General features: G+C 48.6%; 1 protein-coding gene across 2 annotated transcripts in view; it reads left to right on the top strand.

Annotated features, from left to right (window-relative positions):
- Positions 1-15,662, top strand: part of ezrb (ezrin b) — a 63,048-nt gene that overhangs the window by 34,233 nt on the left and 13,153 nt on the right. For both annotated transcript variants that reach the window (XM_080790934.1, XM_080790933.1), the window contains exons 10-13: positions 2,359-2,489; positions 11,729-11,889; positions 13,883-13,975; positions 15,125-15,382. In XM_080790934.1, coding sequence (XP_080647060.1) covers positions 2,359-2,489; positions 11,729-11,889; positions 13,883-13,975; positions 15,125-15,382 — 643 coding nt within the window. The remainder of the gene's footprint in view (positions 1-2,358; positions 2,490-11,728; positions 11,890-13,882; positions 13,976-15,124; positions 15,383-15,662) is intronic.

The raw sequence follows: 15,662 nt of genomic DNA, 5'->3' as shown, positions 1-15,662 counted from the left end.
TTCAATTACTTTTCCAGTGGGAGAATCAGAATTTCAGACTTTATTGTCACACAAACCCATTAAAACCAGGATTAAGTTAAACATTAAACACATTTTCACGTTTTTGCTTACAATGCAAAAATAAATGTGTAGTCCTGAATGAAATATTTGCTCTGCCTACATGCAGGTATCTAATATCAAAAGGCGTCTTGCCTTTATATATTTATACCATTTGTAGGAGAAAAACTACTTCAATTCAACCCACTTGGGGACGAGGATTTAAAGTGCTCTCCATGCAGAGATTTTCTCGGCTGTCAGCAGTGTGCCTGTCCTGCACAGCTGTTCAAACACAGTGATGTAACTCATGGAGCACACATACACTGCATCTGTCTCTATTCTCCAACACTAGTACACAGTCCCTCTGTAAACTAGGGGTGGGGGGGGGTGATACTAGAAAGTTCTGTTCTTGATGAATTCTGTCTTGAGATGTCACTCCCGACTGATTGGACATTACCCGTATGTTGTCCTATCAGAAAAGGGACAGAAAAGGTTAACAAATATATATGAATTTTGTAGCTGCTTCGCGGCCACTCATCCCAGATAGTTACGTTGCCGCGCACTATGGGAAGAAGGAAATTGTGGGAGTTGACTCCACATGTAGTAACGGATGGGTTATTAGTTATTATTATAGCACAATGACATTGGCACCCCTGGCTAGTTACAGTAGCTGCCCACTTAAGCACCCTGACCACTGCAACAATGTCATTAGCACCCCTCCCCACCCCAAGGATGGCCTATAGGTGAGGAATGTTGTTTTTCCAGTTCTAGATGGGAGATCATTAAGATGCATCCTTACTTCCTTCCTTTCAAGCAATGGAATTTAATTGAATGCCTGGAAATTTACCATTGTTTTGTCTGTAATCATATACCCCCTTTGCCCCCCGTGGCGCTAAGGGATTCGCTGTGTCAGTGATATTTTAAATACAGAGATTTAGAAGGAATAAGCAAAATCGTGAGGCTCTAATTCCTCTTCCTTGTTTCTCTTCTCCTGCGGGAGGTTCTGAGACTGTGAAAGCTAGTGTGGGGGCGGGCCTGGTGTGGGCCTATTAGAAGACAGGGCAGTGTTGCCAGGTTTGCGAATTGTAAGCGAGTTGTAGTGTGTGTAAGTAGCGTGGTTAAAGGCCTTGTTTCTGGGCCTGTTGGGGCAACAGCATAGGCAACAGTGGTTAGTGTTCCGTGTAGGGAAGCCTCGGGGGTGTGGGTGATGGTGGCGATAATGTTTGTATTAAACAAATCATTGGCGGCGTGAGTGTGGAAGGGAGGCATTATTAGTGCCAGTGCAAAGACCATTGTTTGGCGGGTGGTGGTCAGTGTTGGCGAGGGACGCGACAGGAGGAGATAGGTCCCGAACACTGCGAAGGGTAAGTGTGTGACGTCACTGCCCGTGTGAGTGTAGTGTGTAAGACGGTGTTGTGGGCGTTGCAGTAGCTGTTCGTGGCTTTGGGTTCCTTGCCATGTGTTGGGTACAACTTCTCCAATATATAATAGATAATGTAATAAAAATATATATAATATTATAATAAAAACGGCCATTGAATTTTAAGTCGATGAACAAAACAGTTTAACAAAAAAACAGTTTACTTTAGGAGACATGAAAGTTCTCGGACCCAGAACAAGTGCTCAAGTGACCCAGAATAGTGTGTTGCCTACACAGCAACCACACGAAGTAAAAACATCACACGCATGTGAAGTAAGGGGCGCCCAATGTATTTATATTGGCCACATGACGTCTTGCTTCGTCATCTAGTGCCCTAAACAAGTCCATAGACCTGGCCTGCAAACGATTCACATCAAGTGCTCTAAACAAACATTGAAGGGGCTAGTGCCCCTCAAAGTGAGCGACAGAGGGAGAGCAAGGAGAAAACAATAAATATCTAAGAGATCCACTGTACATCCGTGCGTACCGTACATATAGCATAATTAGCAGCAGGTATATCCATGACGAGGTTAGACATAAGGTGCACATGATTGCCAACACATCGGTAGGTCAACAAACACACTGTAGCAGTAGATAGGGCTATAAAGATCCATCTTAGATTTTTCGTTTTTTTAAATGAAAATGGCAGATCTTCAAGCTCACACAGCGTGACGCTGTGTGAGCTTGAAGAAGTGTAATTGCAAGTGTGGTTGCACTGACGCCGGGTTCATAAGTGGTTAACGTGGTGCCTGCTGGCTTCTTCAGACCAACCGTCCACAATATGATCTCATGAAAACAAAAATGCGCGTGGAGACAAAAGACTGAGCATGTGCGCGTGCTTGTTGTTTTAGTGGTCGTTAAGCAGTGTCGGCTCTCATTGTGTGTGTGTGTGTTATCTGCAGGGCCCAGCTGGAGAATGAGAAGAAGAAAAGAGAGGCCATCGAGAAAGAGAAGGAACAGATGGAGAGAGAGAAGCAGGAGCTCATGATGAGGCTCTACCAGTTTGAGGAGAAAACCAAAAAGGCAGAGAAAGGTAGGAGGCTGCTTCCATTACCTTGACCTCGATAGGAGGCTGAGCGTGTGTGTGTGTTAGCGGTAGCGTGCGCGCGTGCGCATACTTGGATTGCTATACTTTTGAGGGCCAAGTGTACACACAAGTAAGGTAGAATTTGAGACTTTTCCTTGTCCTTACAAGAGTAGTGTTTTTATTTATTTATTAGTATTATTGTAAAATATGTGTTTAGAATTGAGCTTGCAATTAGGAAGTGTGTGTGTGTGTGTGTGTGTGTGTGTGTGTGTGTGTGTGTGTTGTAGTCAGATATGTAAAATCACAGGTTTCTTTGGCCACTGTGTTCGAGTTCTCCTGATTTTATTGTTAGTATTGCACCTTGCAGATGCTGGTTTACAATTACAGTCATTTTGACTTCGTTCTGTGAATTCCATATAGCTTATTTGTTATAAGACATCCTCAGTGTAAACTTCTACAGTTGTGCAGTCAGAGTTAAATGGACACCTCAGGTTGGACTGTGTATACTGTATATATATTATTTCGTTTTATTATCTACTTCTGGGGCTTCCCACAATGCACAAGGACAGCCGTACAGTAGCTCTCATCCATGCAGCTAATACAGTATCGACTCTGTCCAAATTTTTATTCAAGAGCAAACCGAGAGAGTTGGTTGCAGTTTGTCATGAATTACGTGCATGCTTGTTAAATGTTTTTTTCCACAGAGCTGACATTCTTGTACCGCTTGCTTCTAATTGATTCTAATCAAATACAATAACGGGGCACATATTAGGTTGGAGCTAGAGTTAGACTTGGCCTATCTAAGTTATGTGTACTACTGTCTACTACTATTGTTACCTGGTTTAACCCTGACGAATGCTTTAATATCTTAAACCACTGTCACTGGTGTTGATTCAGTTTGAAAATGAAATCACAGCACCATCTGTCTAGTAATTCCAGGAATCTATGTACATTGTTTACTAGGTGTGCGGAAGTTTAATGCATTGTTTATGAAAAATAATCTAGTTTATTATTGTAACCAATTTGGCAGGAGACGGTATACAATGGGGCTGCATTGTTTGATCAGACTGATCGATTTACCGTAATCCATTATTTAAAAAAGATAAATCTCAAACATGTTTTGCGTCTGTTCCTTGATATGTAATATATTTTTTATTGCAATTCAAGATACATTAAAAAGTATACTGAGAAAATAATTGATGGGTGCATGCACTGTAACTTCGGGTTACTTTAGTAACCTCAGTTATATAAGTGACTCGAGAGAGAGAGTCATATGGGGTCCAAGCCACTAGATGGCGCAGGCACACAGCCTAACATACACTCACGGAACAATTCCATTGGATCGTGAACTGTCGCTCATGGCGTGGTTATGTCCCCACCCACTGGGTATATAACCTAAGGTCCGCCCTGAGCAACGTCATTCCTATCAACCTGCTTTCTGACGTCTTAAAGAAGACAGAAGGGCGACTTAATGACTCTCTCTCTCGAGTCACTTATATAACTGAGGTTACTAAAGTAACCCGAAGTTATCTTAAGTACCTCTCGGAGAGAGTCATATGGGGAACATAACGCTCCCGTATGATCGCCTTCGGCTGATAGAAAAATATTCGACCCTAGGATCATCTCCATTGGAGAGAGACCAAACGCAAAGGAGGCCCAAGAAGCCAACCCTGCGCGTTCACCCAAAAGAGACCTCCTTTATAAAAGATGTCCTTGACCCAGGGCCGACAGCTCTGCTGTTCCAGCCCTGCCGGTCAAAAAAACACGATAGTCATCCACCCATAACGGTCAGGGGCCAGAAAGGGACCTCTTGACCTTATGAGGATGCCCTTGACCCAGGGCCGACAGCTCTGCTGTTCCAGCCCCGCTGGTCAAGAAACACGATGGTCATCCATCCCTAACGGTCAGGGGCCAGAAGGGACCACTTGACCTCGTGAAAATGTCCCTGACCAAGGGCCGACAGCTCTGCTGTTCCAGCCCCGCCGGTCAGAAGACAACCCGCCGCAGCGCAGACATCCTGAATAGGGACACCCCTGGCCAGGGCCCAGGATGCAGACAAACCTCTTGTAGAGTGTGCACGTAGGCCCTCTGGGGGCTCAGTACCACACGAGGTATAGGCTAAACGTATAGCCTCCACAATCCACTGCGAGAGTCTTACTTTCGAAATGGGTTTACCCTTCCATTGGGAACCCCAGGCCACAATGAGCTGCTCACCCAGCCTGAAGGGGGCAGTTCTTGACCTGTAAACTTTCAAGGCTCTCACCGGACAGAGACAATGTAGTCTCCTATCCTCCACTGAAGAGAAGGGAGGAGGATGGAAGGCCGCGAGATCCACGGGCGAGCAGCCCGCGGGAAAAGTCTTAGGTAGAAACGAAAGGTTCGGCCTGAGCGTGACCCTGGTGTCATTACCACTGAATCTCAAGCAGCTGCTGCTTACTGAGAGCGTGTGCATGTCACCAGCCCGCTTCGTCGTTGTCAGGGCAACGAGCAGAGCGGTCTTCAGAGAGAGGAACTTCAGGTCCACCATTTCCAGTGGCTCGAAGGGGTCTCTCATTAAGGAGTCCAGGACTATTGTCAGGTCCCACGAGGGGACCAGAGACCTGGCGACCGGCCTGAGGCGTGTAACTCCTTTCATGAATTGACGGATCAGCAGGTGTTCACTGATTGGTCTGTTGTTCATACCAACCTGATAGGCCGCTATGGCCGCCAGGTTGATCTTGACTGAGGAGAGGCCAAGACCCCTGTCTAGGAACTCCTGTAGGAAAATCAGAATGTGTCTCACAGACGCCTGAAAAGGGAAGACCTCTTCCTGTCTGTCCGAGCACCAACGCTCAAACACATGCCAGGCAGTGTTATAGCGTCGTCTGGTGGAGGCAGCCCTGGCACCAAGGGTCGTTTCTACGACATTCGGAGGCAGGCCAGTCGCTTCTAGCGAACGCCCCTTCACGGGCCAAACCCAGAGATCTAGGTCCTGAGGACGTGGGTGAAAGATCTCTCCTCCGGCCTGGGTCAGCAGGTCCCTCCACAGAGGGAGCTGCCCTGGTTCTTTGAACAGGAGAGGGACTATGTCCTGTCTCCAAGATCCCCAGGCTGGAGCTACTAGTAGCAGCTCTGATCCCTGATCCCGCACCCTGGCTAGGACATGCGGAATCAGTTCCAACGGGGGGAACACGTATAACAGAGAACACAGGCGAGAGGACCGGAGTCCCCCCTGCCTGTTGATGTAACAAACCGTCGTGGTGTTTTCGGAAACGAACCAGGACGTGGTGACCTCTGAGGAATTGTTCGAATTCTCGGAGTGCCAGGAACACTGCCAGTAGTTCCAAGTAGTCGATGTGGGAGGAGCGTAATGCGGCATCCCACACGGCATCCTCCCGTCGTGGGTGGCGTCCCAACCGGAGAGGCTGGCGTTGGTGGTGACCAACCTCCTGACTGTGGGGAGACCCATCGGGATCCCCTCCGTCAGAACACCTCAGTTCGACCACCATTTCAGAGCTAGAGTGCAGTTCGAGGACACTGTCACTCTGGCCGAAAGTGCGTGTAGATCGCTGACCCTCATAGCGGACGTCAGGGCGACTAGGAGGGCTGGCTTTAGTGTAAGACATTTTAGGTCAGCCGTCTGCAGTGGTTCGAAGGGCTCATTGTTAGAGCCCTGAGGACTAGAGACAGATCCCAAGAGGGGACCAGTGGTCTGTTGATCCTGTGTACCCTGCGCCCTTCACAAACTGTTTCGCCAGCGGATGTCTCCATACTGTCTGGTCGTTAACGCCCATTTGGCAGGCCGAGATGGCTGCTAAGTGGGTTTTCACTGAGGAGAGGCCTAGACCTCTGTCTAGGAACTCCTGCAGGAATGTCAGGGCGTAAACTACTGAAGCTTGGAATGGGATAACCTGGTTAGGTCGTTCTGAGCACCACTGCTCGAACACGCCCCAGGCTGTTTCGTAGCGGGTCATTGTCGACTGGGCTCTGGCCTCCTGAATCGTTGAGACAACATTCGGAGGGAGACCGGCCTCAGTCAGCATTAGCCTCTCACGGGCCAGACCCATAGGTGTAGGTCCTTGGGGCAAGGGTGGAAGAGGGATTTCAGCCAACGCTGAAAAAGGCCTCATATGGAGTCTGTCCAGACCTATCAGAGGCCATCCGTAGACACGTACCCAGTGGAAGTGTGCGGCCTGACTTGAACATGGTCATGCACTTCAGGTTGTTGACTCTGTCCCGACTCAGCGGAGCCCTGTAGGAGACAGAGTCCAGAGTGATGCCCATGAAATCTGTGGATTGGGTAGGCGTCATCATGCTCTTGGCTAGGTTTATCCTGAAAACCCAGTGAGGTCGCATGGGACACGACCCGAGTCGTGTTCCTCGCGGCCTCCTCCGCTGAATCCGAACACAGGAGACAGTCGTCTATGTAACTGGACACCCATAGACCCAGAAGTCTCAGGGGTGCCAGAGCGGCCTCCGTACAGTGGACGAACACTCTGGGACTGAGGGACACCCCGAATGGAAGGACCGTGTACTCGTAAGCCTTTTCCTGGAACCCAAACCGCAGGAACTTCCTGTGAGGTGGGTAAATAGGGACGTGGAAATAGGCGTCTTTTAGATCTATGGATGTGAACCAGTCGCCTGGGCGTATGGAGCGCACCAGAGACTCGGCCGTCAGCATCTTGAACTGAAAAGACTTGAGGTGCCTGTTGAGTATCCGCAGGTCCAGGATGGGACGTAGACCCCCCCCCTTTTTCTTGACCAGAAAGTAGCGGGAGTAGAACCCGCTGCGACGCTGGGCCAAGGGTACCTCTCTGACGGCATCCTTCTCCAACAAGGAAGCTATCTCCTGTTGGAGAATCAGACCCTCCGGACCCCTGGCGTTGGTGAAGATGACCTCTGAAAACGCCGGGGGTGTTCTGGCGAACTGGGGTCTGTAGCCCTTCACTATGGTGATGAGGATCCACGGGGATGCTCCGCACCACTCCCACAGTGCCAGGTGCTTGGCTAGTGGGTTCTCTCCGGCTATGGGAGGCACGCCCCGCCTGGAGGTAGTGTTTCCTGGCATGTCGGAGAAAAATTGGGCATGACCCGTCTCCCCAGTGGCGTTTTGGTACGCCACTGACCTTATGCCAATATGCCCTGCCCCACTGCATCGGGGGGGCCCATGGGGCCCCCGTGGCAGTGGGTTCATGTCCACCCCCCTCCGTGGATATTGTTTTGTTGTCTTTTTGTATTGTGTACTGTACTACAGAAAAAAGTGCTGTACTTGTGCAAACAATATCGAGGGACCTGGCTACAGGGACGTCCAGGACGCCCACCTGTGCCATGGTCCAGAAGCGCATTGCGGGCGGACTGGACGTGCAGTCCGAGACTGCTACGTCCGGTGCTGGGCCCGGCGCATGGGGGGAGGGTAGGGTGTGTGTCACTTCGGCTGCTGGTCAGGGCCTCGCAGCCTGGACGCTGCACCTCCACGTTGAGGGTCATCCTCTCGAGTGCGCCTCTGAAGAGGTCTCCGGGGATGATAGCACCCTTGGAGAACTCTCTCTGGGCAACGGGATCCAGACCAGGTGAGGCTTCCAGCCACCTAGAGGTGATGGAAGCCGTGGCCATAAGGCCGGTCAGGTCGGTGAGTCAGTACGTGAAGGTCACAATTTTCTCATGTAGGCGACGAACTCTAGCCAACTGTTCAGGAGTAGGGGCGTGGCCCATCTCCTGAAGAAGGGAGCTCTGGGAGCCCTGGAGTAACGTTGAAGCATTGAGATGCCTCCCAGACGCTACTACGGGGGGAGGGACACGAGAGCAGTGCGGAGTAGCCGGGAGAGTCATGGGCTCCTTCCAGCTAGCCGTGTAATGTGCTCTGAAAAACCTGGGACAGGGGAAGCAGTGGTCCCCCGACAGTGATTTTTGTCGTGTACATACTGTGCAGCTTGGCCACAGACCCACCCATGGTGGGGGTCTGTGTCAAGAGCTTTTGCCTTTCTTTGGGGAGCGGTCCCGGTGTGCAGTCTGGGGCTGCTACACCCTGGACGGGGCCCAAGGCATGGGAGAGCGTCTGAGCACGCTCCTCCTGGAGACGGAGTTGCAGGGTCCGATTGGCCCCTCCAGAGACGCTGTGCCGGTCGTAATCCTGGCAGCCGTCATGTTGGCTGTTGGACAGCAACGTGAGGCATTCAGTGACCGTAAGAGAGCAGCGTGAAACAATAGCCGAAGTAGCTCCGATGCTATGGCTATGTCATAGACGAGTTGGTGTGGCACCTTGAAAACAGCCTATCTGGAATGCTAAACATGCTAGGGTGGCGTCGGCCATCCAACGAGGTTGCTACTCCCGACCTCGAAAAGGTTAGCTAAACAGCTAAACAAACCTAGCTTCACAATGTACATACCTGTAATGTTGAGGGAAGCAGTCGGTTGTCGAGGGTCGTTGGGGAGCCACGTCGATTGAGACTCGTGCCTTCGGCCGCTGCGTGAAGTAGTAGTAGTGTCGGTGGAGGCCTAGGACTGCATCCGACACCCCGTTGTCGCAACCACCGGCTCAGGGGAGCCTCGTTGGTGGGCTGACGAGATCCCGCTGGAGGGAGAGCAGTACCCAGAGCAAGCCGGCGAGGCCTGGCTGATATCTTGGGTCTGGCTCCACAGGTCTGTTTACCAGTGAGGTGAAGAGCATGTGGAGCTTGTTGTTGGCGGTCCGAGCCGCCTTCCCGGCAGGGGAGGAGCCCAGGAAGGACTCGTCACTGTGTCTCTGAGACGCGTCAAGGTTGAGGGGTCTGAAGAGAGAGGACGAGGTGGTGGGCTGACGAGATCCCGCTGGAGGGAGAGCAGCACCCAGAGCAAGCCGGCAAGGCCTGGCTGATGTCTTGGGTCTGGCTCCACAGGTCTGTTTACCAGTGTGGTGAAGAGCGTGTGGAGCTTGTTGTTGGCGGCCCTTATCACCCCCGCAGGCCATCTTGGGTGCTGGTGTAGCTTGAAGAAGGAACCAGCAGTCCAGGACATTGTAGAAACACTTCACTTTTAAGTTATAATATAATATCATTATAAAATAATAATATATAATATAACCAAAATGTTGTGAGGAAAACTGTCTGTAACTCACAACCGGAAAAGGAGAAAAGTGGCGGTGGAGTAGAAGAGTAGGACTCGTGGTGCTCCACTGGGAACTGGGGAGGGCTGTCGCCACCCCCGCAGGCCATCTTGGGTATTGGTTGTAGTCTGAGAAGAAACGGTAGCCCAAGAGGAAACTTCTTTTTCTTTTATAGTTATATTATAATATTATTGTTTTAAAAACTAATAATATATAATACAACAGTAAAAAGAGAGTGAGGAGAAAATCTGGTACTCACAAGTTTGTAGAAGACGGTGAGGATAAAGCTATAATATATATAATATTATTGTTTGACAACTAATAATATATATATATATTACAACAATAAGAGGATAAAGTCACAGTATATATATTATTGTTTTACAACTAATAATATATATATTTGCAACAGCAACGTAGTGTGAGGAGAATGATCTGGCACTCACAAAACAGTGTTGAAGAAACAGGAGTCCAAACAGAGAGAAAACCACGTTTTGCAACTGTGGCTGCTGTTTCTAGAAGGGAAGGCCGCAAAGCCTGGGACTCGCGTAGCGAGGCCGTCACGCTGTTGTTGTATCAGGTCCGACGTACAGCAGGGCTTCCGTCGGCAGCGTGGATTGCGTCACGTAGAGTAGGGCCGTGGATCTCTAACCCGCACGTGCGAGGGACGCTAGAGAGGGCTAAGTTAGCGCCTGACGGCTGGAAACTTAGCTAACGTCTCGCGGAGCTAAGAGGCTAGCGGCTGCGTTCGCGGGAGCTAGCTAACCCAAGGGGCTAGCGAAACTGCGGAGGCTAGATAGAGCAGCGCTGGTTAGCTTGTAGCTGGGCAGGTGAGCTAGAGAAAAAACTTCGGGCCTCGTTCTAATGCTTATCAGCTTATAGTAGTGCTACGTTGTGCAACAGTAGACTAAGGCTAAGCTAGCAGAACAAAGGGACGCAACGTGGCTAGCAAGGGGGAAACAAAGTTTCGGGGATAGCTAGCAAGAGGACAAACCACAAGCCGCCGTACGGCCCACTTGAGTTTTAATGTCCTTAAAATAACTTACTGGCTTTTAAAGCTGGAACGTCCGTGAGTGAGAGAAGGACACCAACGTAGGACTGCGAATTTCCGCGGCACAAGTTTAAAACCCGTCCTTTATGGAAAACAATTTTCAACAGTCGAAAGGTGATTCTCTTGTTTAAGACGTGTATGCGTAGCACAGAAAGCGAGGAATGACGTTGCTCAGGGCGGACCTTAGGTTATATACCCAGTGGGTGGGGACATAACCACGCCATGAGCGACAGTTCACGATCCAATGGAATTGTTCCGTGAGTGTATGTTAGGCTGTGTGCCTGCGCCATCTAGTGGCTTGGACCCCATATGACTCTCTCCGAGAGGTACTTAAGATAACCATGTATTCTACTGTCTGTTTGATTGAATATTTATTAGACAGAAATGTAAAAAGCACAGAGTACAGTCAAACACCTAGTCTAAAAGGATCTGTCTGTCTGTCTGTCTGTCTGTCTGTCTGTCTGTCTGTCTGTCTGTCTGTCTGTCTGTCTGTCTGTCTGTCTGTCTGTCTGTCTGTCTCAGTTATGGGGATCCTTTGAAGAACCACGATTATCATAAAGCAGTGGACCCCTGAGGGGTCCAGTGGCCTACCAGGCAGTCCCCAGCAAAATTATTGATAGTTTGGAACCAAACGGACCCTTAGTCCATTGTGGGTCTGTAACTCTGAGAGTGTACAAATGGAACCAAATGGATTCCATTTGTACACTCTCAGAGTTAAAAATGCATATCAAACTGGGGGTCCCTGAAATTAAAATGGTTGAGATTCAATGTTCTAGTCGTACAAATCTTCTCTTATGGGAAGGGGGCCTGGCATATCAACCGGGGGTCTGCGGCCTAATACGTGTCAATTTGGGCAGTCATTGACATGAAAAATGATTGAGAACCACTGGCATGCAGCATGCACCTCTCTCTCTCTCTCCAGCATGTCTTCTGTGAAAGCATTCTGCGCACCGAAAATAGCCAATCTATAAGCTCCCAACACGCGTGAAGTGATCAAACTAGCAAACTAGCAATTTAGAAGCATCTTCCTCAGGAATGTCCAGCTTTCTTCAGCTGAGTCGGCCTAAAACATCATCATTACATGTTCAGTCTTGAGATTTTAATTTTTGCTTTTATTCCATGGACTCCCTGCAGACCTCCAGGAGCAGCTGGGCAGAGCCATGACCCTGGAGCAGGAGAGGAGGCGGGCGCAGGACGAGGCGGCGCGGCTAGAGGCGGAGCGCCAGGCCGCGCTGCTGGCCAAGGAGGAGCTGGCCAGGCAGGCCGAGGACCAGATGAGGAACCAGGAAGATCTGGTCAGAACAATATCAATTCAACGGCTGCTTTGCTCATTGCTATACCCGCCTATATCCCGTCCGCCTACAGTACTTTACACTGTGATATTATTAAACTCGCGTAGCTTCAGTTAATGTTATCCAGAGCAACGTACATGTGTGAGACACGTGAGCTTGTAGATCTGTGCTACGTTCAGCTTTTCAACCTTCACAGGTCTATAAACAACGAGGTACAGGTAAATGGTCTCTTTGCCAAAAATAGCAGATCTACAAGCTCACGAGTCACAATGCATCACTATACAATGGCGACAGTGGGGTTCACCGCTACGGGTGTGCTTCATTTATAGTGCCAGACACAGAAACAGCCCGGAAAAGAGACAAAATCACGTTTTAAAAATGTGTATATTTTATAAAAAGAAATCTCCTTCATTCAAACGTGACAGAATGTTGAGTTATTATTATTATTATTTGACTCTGGTCTGTAGCGGGCATGTTGCTGTGTGGAACATTGTGAAACGCTGGCCAGTGGCAGACCACTTCAGTACCAGACAAAACCACTTTGTCCCCCAGTGGGACCGCGCCCAAATTACTCCAGACTGGCCACACCACCCCCCCTACTAAATCACCCCATACACCGTCCCCTCTGTGGACCACCCACAGCAGCCTGAGATGGGCCCAGCCGTGCTGACAGTCATGCATTTTTATGGATTTGTGTTTGCATATTTGAGCTGTACACTCTTTTTACACTATTTTTTCTGTCTGGTGCAAACCTCATACTGCATGTCCAAAACTGTTAACTTTTCAGGAGTCAAATTCAAAAGTAGCAAAAGCAGCAGAGCTACAAGCTCGACTGTAGAGCTGCTGCTTTTGATGGATTTTGTGTGACGCTGTAGTATGATCAAGTAGCGCGTTAATTTACGATAACAAAGTTAAAATATGGAGATAAGAGGCAGCAATGATTTCACATCTGAAATGCACAGCTTGTATCATAGCTGCAGCGTCATGCATCAGACGCAGTTGGATCGAGTATGTCTTCCACTCAGCAACAGATTTTCCAGTTGAACGCCTTTCACTGAGCGGCGTCACAGCCCAGCGTGCGTCATCGTGTAATGTGTACGTCTCAGACGTACACACACACACACACACACACACACACACACACACACACACAGTTTAAAGTAGGGAAAACTCTTACCCCAACCCCTAAACCCAACCTTTAAATGTCTAATCGTAACCCTAACTGGATATAAAGTGAGTGCTGGTGTTTTATTTTCCTATAGACTGGGCTCTGGGCACAAACATAAACAGAGCCACGAGATAGAAAACCCATTGGACTAAACCAAATTATAAAACGGCAAAAGGAAAACTATCTGACACATTGGAAAGAAGCAACACAAAAGCAGAGTAAACTAGAATGCTATCTGGCCCTAAACAGAGAATACACAGTGGCAGAATACCTGAGCACCGACCCAAAACAAAGAAATATCTTAACTAGGTACAGACTCAGTGAGCACAGTCTCGCGATCGAGAAAGGCCGTCATAGGCAGACCTGTATCCCGAGAGAAGACCGACTATGCACCCACTGCACACTAAATGAAGTGGAAACCGAGCTACACTTCCTAACCATCTGTCCATTGTACCAAGACATCAGAGACACATACTTCCCACAGATTACAACCACACACGGAGATTTTGAAAACATGACCAATGACAAAAAACTCCCATATCTGCTGGGCGAAGTACAACAATGTGCAAACACAGCAGCAAGATTTGTGAGTTGCTGTGATAGGAGAAGGATATCAAATGGAACACAACCACCCTAAAGACTAACCATTGTGTATATTCCTGCACTATACCTGCATCGAGTGATCTTGGTACATAGAAGTTGATCTATTGATCTATCCAAAGTACATCATTTTTGATTGTATTGCTGTATTGTTCTTTCTGCTTTGTGGCAATGTAAACGTATGTTTTCTCATGCCAATAAAGCCCTTTGAATTGAATTGTGTATCAGGCTGCAGAGCTTGCAGAGCACACGGCCAAGATCGCCTTACTGGAGGAAGCCAAGAGACGCAAAGAAGAGGAGGCCGACACATGGCAACACAGAGTAAGACCCCCACCACACACCCACCCTGACCTTCATATGACCCTTTTATTGTGTGACTTGATCTAGGTCAGTGGTTCGGGGACCACCAGCGGGCCTTGAAGGGGTTCCAGGTGGTCCCCAGCTAAATGGTGAAGAGTTGCTAAGCAAATAGACCCTTATAGACCGATTCCGTAGCGGTTTCATGGTCGCAGCCTACGTATTTCCTGTAGGCGGACTCGACGTAGCTGCGGGTTTAAACCCTCACCAGGCGCATCTCTTCCACTACAGTGAACGGCAGAGTGACTGATGTTAGTTTGCCTCAAACTTTACTCTTTTACCTGCTTTTTTACTAACACTAACATTACAAAGATGTCCAGAACATCGAGATGAACCTGTGTAGTTTATGGCTGCTCCAACAGTAGTGGCAACATAAAAAATAAAGAAATATGGAATGTCAAAATATCCACCGCGGTGGCTGAGACCAGAGCCATTGAGTAAGACAAAGCAGTGAAAGGTCCTGAAAGATACATAATTTCAGTCTTACCCAATACCCAATCTTTCTGTTTTATGAACACAAGGCTGCTGTATTTTATACCTCATACTAAGCATTTAAAGTATGAGGTATAAAGTACAGCAGTCTTGTGTTAATAAAACAGAAAGATTTGGTATTGGGTAAGACTGGCGTTATGTATCTTTCACTGCTTCGTCTCAACCATTACTCAATGGCTCTGGTCTCAGCCACCGCGGTGGATATTAGACATTCCGGTTTTTTATTTTTTATGTTGCCACTACTGTTGGAGCAGCCATAAACTACACGGGTTCATTTCGATGTTCTGGGCATCTTTGTAATGTTAGTGTTAGTAAAAAAGCAGGTAAAGGAGTAAAGTTTGAGGCAAACTAACATCAGTCACTCTGCCGTTCACTGTAGTGGAAGAGGTGCGCCTGGTGAGGGTTTAAACCCCGCAGCTACGTCGAGTCCGCCTACAGGAAATACTTAGGCTGCGACCTTGAGAGCCGCTACGGAATCGGTCTATAGATCTTTAACTCTTGAGAACATAAAATGAAACCAATTGGTTTCATTTTACGCTCTCAAGAGTTAAATTATTGTTACACATCTGCATTGCTTAACTGTTAAGTGAAACATTTTAACACTTGTTTGGTCTCACACAGGCCAGGGAGGCTCAGGATGACCTGATGAAGACCAAGGAGGAGCTGCACATGGTGATGACGGCGCCGCCCCCTCCCCCTCCCCCGCCCATGTACGTGGACCACCTGGACGTAAACGACAACGACGACGACAACGACAGCGTGTCCAACGCCAGCACGCACAGCGCCGACCTGCCCAGCGGCGACTTCAACGACCACCGCAACGAGGAGGACCGCGTCACTGAGGCGGAGAAGAACCAGCGTGTCCAGATGCAGCTCATGGTGAGAGGAGAGAGGACGGGGCTGGGGGGTGATTACTAGGCGCCTAGTAATACATTTTCAATGAGACTTTTCAATTGAGAAGTCGATGGGTGACAAGTTAACCCATCGTTTTTGTCATTTTGTCATTTTTTTCAAATCCTGAAAAATGATGATAAACGGCGCGCTATAGTATGCCGTACGATATGGGCTATAGCCCATGGTCCAAAATGATGAGAAACGAGGCTAACTTTTTTTTCAAAATTTCAAAAAACATGGGCTATAACCCATCGTTTTTGTCATT

The sequence above is a fragment of the Protomyctophum bolini genome, assembly GCF_963924005.1.
Source record: "Protomyctophum bolini genome assembly, chromosome: 19".
In the NCBI taxonomy this organism is placed as follows: Eukaryota; Metazoa; Chordata; class Actinopteri; order Myctophiformes; family Myctophidae; genus Protomyctophum; species Protomyctophum bolini.
This window is presented reverse-complemented; position numbering and strand designations above follow the sequence as displayed.